At 36.1% G+C, this 6,185-nt stretch overlaps 1 protein-coding gene and 1 long non-coding RNA gene across 2 annotated transcripts; one reads left to right on the plus strand and one right to left on the minus strand.

The window, feature by feature from the left end:
- Positions 1–491: 491 nt before the first annotated feature.
- LOC145485664 (uncharacterized) lies at positions 492–1,484 on the plus strand. The gene is made up of 2 exons (XR_014049213.1): positions 492–1,288; positions 1,350–1,484. It is a non-coding gene; the product is annotated as an uncharacterized LOC145485664 (long non-coding RNA).
- Positions 1,367–6,161, minus strand: LOC145485656 (peptidyl-prolyl cis-trans isomerase NIMA-interacting 1-like). The gene is made up of 4 exons (XM_081464295.1): positions 5,842–6,161; positions 4,777–4,899; positions 3,924–3,942; positions 1,367–3,036 (listed from the first exon to the last, which is right to left on the minus strand). Exons 1-4 carry the CDS (start codon positions 6,071–6,073, stop codon positions 2,958–2,960), a joined length of 453 nt encoding a protein of 150 aa, XP_081320421.1. The 5' UTR covers positions 6,074–6,161; the 3' UTR covers positions 1,367–2,957.
- Between the last annotated feature and the right edge of the window lie 24 nt (positions 6,162–6,185).

The following is a 6,185-nucleotide window of genomic DNA, read 5'->3' on the forward strand; positions in this document are numbered from 1 at the left end:
GCAAACTGTAACAGTGCTGTGATGTACTAGCCCAAAAGTCAATCTCACTAGCCACCAAAAATTCCATCTCTTATAGTTCCAGTTCTTCTGTAATTTGAATTTCCTCTAACATTTTTCCAAGGAACTTTACTTGCCTGTCGGGCAAGTACAGGACAGAATCCACCAGCCTGGCTGCAAAACCCACTAGCCCAGTGGGCTATTGGACATGACTTTCTTTGCATGCAAGGAAGTAGTCAAAATAATATAAACACCATAAAGGACAGTCAGGGTGCAAAGCTGTATGTTACAAGGATGTCATTTTCACTAACCCACCCCCTCCCTGCACCCCTAAAAAAACATCCCCACTAGCACAATATTATGCTCCCTCATCATAGGCCTGCAGTGCCTGCAGAGAGCTAGATAATAAAGCTCTGAGGGAGAGAATTTTTATGCTCCCTCATCATAGGCCTGCAGTGCGTGCAGAGAGCTAGATAATAAAGCTCTGAGGGAGATAATATTGATCTTTCTTTGCACGCTGGATATAAGTAATGTGATAACAACTGATCCACCTAGATTAGCCCAATGCTATCAGCGGAGCAGTTTTACATTTGTATTAATTTCCAAATGCAACTGAAATAAAGTGTGTAACCACAGTATTCCAAAAGTTATAATTTAAGGTATTTTTAAGCAAAAAAAGAATCGTCCATTTGAAGGCAACATACATGCGATTGTTTTCTATTAAGATTCCTCATTGAATGCACTGTGTCTAGTACCAGGGTGCTAGCATACAAGAGATGAAGCGAGGTCCGAAGCTAACTTTCAGCCGATTATGACCAAGTGAAGGTCTTAATGTTTAGTGTGGCACTGTTTAAGAATTGCACAAATTTACTTTCTCTTTAGAGGAATTAGCGTTTGCATTTATAATGAATCTGAAAGAAATGTGTGTTCATGGGTATAATGGTAAAACTACAGTTATATGGAATTAATTTGTGTCAATTTTATTTATGGTCAAATTCTTTGAAATAAACTTTTTTTCAAACATATTTGTACTTGTAAATGGCTGCAAATGAGTAGCTGATCCTAAAACAAGGCACAGACTTGGATTTAGCAGTACAGTTGAACCCTGTACTCATTAGAGATGGCAGGATTTCAAGATAGCCAATAGTTAACAACTGAAAAGTTTGTATATCCAAGGGAAATTGTTCAAGATCTACTGTCAGTTGTTGATTCTTTGAACAAGGATGCATGCAGGATACTCATCAAGTCTTATTACCATGTGTGATTGAAAAAAAAAACCTTTCAGAGTCGGGTCCTTTGAAGGAGATGAGTTTTTGCTGCTAACTTGCTTTAAATACTTACATGTTGTTCAGGTCCTTTGAAGGCGATGAGTTTTTGCTGCTAACTTGCTTTAAATACTTACATGTTGTATAAAGGTGACTTCTTAGTGTACATGTAAATTACAGTTCATGAAGTTGTGTTCTGATCAATAAAATGTTCTGATAATACTTTCATGTGTTGTATGGTTTAATATGCTCTCCCAGCTGTAATGACCACAATCTGATTTTTACTGTAACTTATTATGCTTTGCTCTACTTCATCATAATTAGTAGGCAGGAATTATAAGGTGGTCACGAGAAGCTACATTTTATTGTGAATAACCACTTATTTCAGCCTCCTCAACCGCGAATGCTTACAGCACTTCTGGAATGTTTATTGTTACTTACAAGCAGTAACCTGCATGCAGATGTGTCCTATTAACCTCTTACACATGCAGATAATATGACTTGGGTTGACAAATGTTACTTACAAAATCATGGGTCTTGGAAACTTGAGCTGATGTCAAAATCTAAAGCATTTGTGATGAGTCACAAAACCTTGATTTTTTGTTTCTCTCCATTTTGCATTCTAAAATTGTTCAAATTTTGATCTTAGATTTCAAAAATGGGTTTTGGTGGCACAGCAAGTTGTGAATCTCACTATCCAAAACACCCATATGTTGTCTACATGCAGGTTACCATTGTTGGTAATCTAAAACCAAATGTTGGAACATGCCGTCAAAGGCGGCTAATCTAAAAGCTTTGTTACGGTATAAAATAAGGTATGATGACATTTTCTGCCCAAATAAATCCAAAACTCTAAGTTTTCAAAAAGTCAACCACTAAAGCAGGTCCAGGAAAATAATGTTTGAAATACTCAATAATTCATCGAGTTAAAACAAAAATCACAACCATGAAGGAGGTTTGGATACCCGGTCTTAATATTAAGATTTGGACGATTTTACTTCTCTGTTTACCCCTTACTTTTTTTTTTGGTTGAGTAGATTTATCAAACACTCAAGATAGTGTTATCATCGGTTATCCAAACACCTCGAATTTTGTCCAAAATACTCTGCTGCTCGTCTTATTTTCAACTCCCTTATTGGTGTTTGGATATCCTGGTGAAACAATGTCTCTTATGTTTGATATGTTACATCAAAACTGATGGAAAGAAACTTCCTGAATATCACTAGACACTTGCAACTTCAAGCGTGTTTTTTTGGTTTCATCTTGCCCTGATTTGATAGGTTGCATGAAAAAAAAATCTAGAAACATTTACTGGACAGTATAGTTTTCAGCTGAATAAAATGTAGGTTTTGCTACCATGACTTGGAGGAATAGACGTCTAGTATTTACTAGAGATGCACATTGTTACATGATATACTTTTTAAGTAGAAGATTATAACTGTTTAGTTGCTACTACCGAAAGTTACTTTCAGCAGGTTACAGTACTTATGGGATGTTCTGAGAAAAAAAAAAATTATTGCTAACGATAGTCAATCTGATTCTGGTACATTACATGACTGCAACTCGCCATTCCTTCATGTACATACTATGTTCGAGTCAAGTTTGCTGATTAAAGATCTCATTCAAGTTATTGAATGACAAATTATTAGTCTAGAATTTACATATCTATGTGGTTCTTGAACTTGTTGACTTGCTTTATTGTGTCCTGAGAATCAAATGAATACCAGAGTCTGTAAACACTGGTTCACTTAATTCACCAATCTTTAAGGCAAACCTGTACAGAAAAAAGAGTAGAAATAACAAGCATGTTTATGAAGACAGTAAACATGTATATGTATTATTTTATTCATTCAGCATAATTAAAAAAAGGTTTTGTATTAGCTGCCAACAAAAGAGAATAATGCATGTTCATTATTTGGAAAAAAATATTTAGTGTCCATGGCACTTCTTGAATTTTTGTAGCTCAATGGTAGTGTGTATTGGAACATTCAATGGACTTAAGGGGTGATTTGGACAAAAAAATGCCTCCAATTAAGGTGTTCTTTTTTGAAGGAAGGTTTGAAGGTGGCTCTCCTGAATAGTAACCCATTAATCAATTTATGAGATACCCATAACAACTTCCTCTAGACTGCCAATTTTTTTATTTTACGATAACGGCAGAAATTCTTGCGCTCTCATTGGCTAATTTTCATTGTCAATCAGTGGACAGACACATGAATTTTTTAATTTATTTGATATGTCAATGAATGAGAGTGGACAATTTGACAATTTGTTATTGTAAAAAACAAATTGACATCAGTCTGCAGATCCACTTGGCTATCACTTTGTGGATCCCCAGCTACTTGGACAACGTTTTAATGAAATTCATGATCAATAACAGGACAGATGCATGAAAAACATATTGAGTCATTCCATGCTGTCAGCTCTGTGGATTGTGGATATAAACAACTCCTACTGACCAGTACAAAACTCTTTGGTTGTGGATTATAAGGATTAAAATTGGCTATAATTTCCTGTTTTGTGCATGTCCCAATTAATTTTAAAACAATTACAAAAGTTGTCTAGACTGAGGTGGATCAGGAAAGAGGATAATTCTCTCATAGTTACTGCGCTTCCATTGATGTTAATTTATCAATATGTATACAGGCCCTTATTACTCACGTTGCTTCCTCAAATGGTCCTGAAAAGAGAAAATACTACTGTCAGCTTCTAAGCAGCCCTCAGATACTTACTCAACTATCACTCACTGGGTAAGGTTATTTTTTCTAGGAGTCTGCACTATTATTGTACATGTATTTTACATTAAAAATATCAATACCATCTCTTTTGTGACTGGGTGCGACTATAACATGAGGCCTCCAATGAATAAATTACCTAGCATTAAAAATTACTCATGACAATCCCTTTCCATACATTGCACTTTGTATGCCCTTTGCTCTGCAGGCTTTAAGAGGGCTTTGAATATCTAGTTTTTAACACGCATTGCATGCCTATGTTACTAGATAACAGCATTGTAGACACTAATTTATGTGCCCAGGATGCATACCATAAAATCCCATGTTAAAACCCTTCAATTTGCTGACAAAGATATTATTAGGGATATAAGCCCCCCAGATATAACCCCCCAACCCCCCAATATAAGCCCATCAAATGTATAAGTACATTCTTTTGAGTTTCTTTACAAACGTCAAAATTTTTAATCTTAAGTTATAGACTAATAGGGTAATAATAAGGTAATAGCTCTAAATGTAATGGTATGTTAGCTTTAATTCGTTTCTCAGATATGTTTTATCTCGTCGTTCCGAAACATTTTTTTTACTCCACTTATATACCTCCTGCCCACCCCTGGATATAAGCCTCCCCACTGTTTATAAGCCCACCCAAACCCCTGATGAAGTTATTTAAGCCCAGGGCTTAAACACAGGGTTTTACAGCATATTGTGGAATTATAACTTAGTTGTAATCAAAAATAGTTATAGTATGAGGCATCTGATGCATTGACACAATTCATTACTTTGCATCTGTCCTGGTCCAAAAAATCCCAAATCTCCTTTATTCTTAGCACTACTACAATCACTTTCTGTGCTTGCCAGATCCTCAAGGGTGATTTCTCCTGACTCAATACGTCCGCGATAACCTGTAACATACAGTAAAGAAAACTTAAATCTAAGATCATTCCCAAGAAAAGAGCTATCATAGTCAAATAGACAGGTCAGAGCTATTTTTCCATGCCCTATTCTGATTTGCATGCTTACTTTAATAATCACAAAATTCCTCTTTTAGACAAGCCTTCAATGACATATTAAACTTCAGGGCTCTTCCAGAAAGGACAATTACTTTATTATTTTTATTCTTGTCTGGTAGATCAGACTGAGTTCATAATGTTGAATGCCAAACTTAATACAAAACCAACTTTCAAACAGCTCTGCCCCTGCGAAAGAAAAAACTCTGTCATGGAAATGCCTGTTCAGACAAAGAACTAGAAGATTTTTTTTTTTCGGTGGACGTATGTTATACTAGTACACCCTGACCCATGGCTGTTCAGATAGACCTTTTTCACCAACAAACAACTAGACCTTCTCACTTGCATGAAAACCTCAACAAATTTGACATTACACCAAGTACAAATATGTCAGGGAATATGCAAAAACCAACTTTAACTATTTGCAAGGTTCTTTATAAGCAAGTTTGATATTAGGATGATTGGAAAAAAATTGGTACATTAGATAACTTTCACTTCAGAATGCTTCAGTTATTAGTATTTCTGCAGTGGTTTTGAACAGTTTGAAATGAGCAAAGCAAAAATTGTTATGTTTGTCATTTGAGAACACGTTGAGCCAGACTGAACACTGCATCTTCAAAGCAAAGAACTTTGCTGTACACATTTGCTGAGAGTATCAAATGTTATTTCTCCATTCAAACCTATGCAAGCACGTTTCTAAGAAGGACCCATCCTTGTTAGTTCCAATTCATTTGTTAGGGGGGTGGGGCACGTGGCATTATCCATGAGAAGCTTTAATCACGCATCAGTAGCTCAACACTAACATGAACACAAAAATTGTGATTCATTTTATAATACCTTTAATTATTTCTAAAGCTTCATCTCGAGACCGTGTTATCTTGTCTTGCTTCCAAGACGACGGCCTCCTTGACTCGGTGTGTTTCACCAATAAATGCGACGCGCGAACCTTGTCGCTTTCACCTTCACTAGGCTTGTCCCATCGACTTTGGTTTGTTCGTCTGTTGAAGTAATAAGTCTTCCCCGTGGATTTTGATACCTTCTCTTCCCAACCAGGAGGCAATCCGCTCATTGTTTCAGGAAAGGACTAAAGAAATGTCAAACTATTTCTTCGTATAAATTTCGCTCCAAAATGTTAGCTATGTAACCGAGCAAATTCCAAATTGAGACCGTTGCGCATGTTA

The sequence above is a fragment of the Orbicella franksi genome, chromosome 1 (assembly GCF_964199315.1).
Source record: "Orbicella franksi chromosome 1, jaOrbFran1.1, whole genome shotgun sequence".
NCBI lineage: Eukaryota > Metazoa > Cnidaria > Anthozoa > Scleractinia > Merulinidae > Orbicella > Orbicella franksi.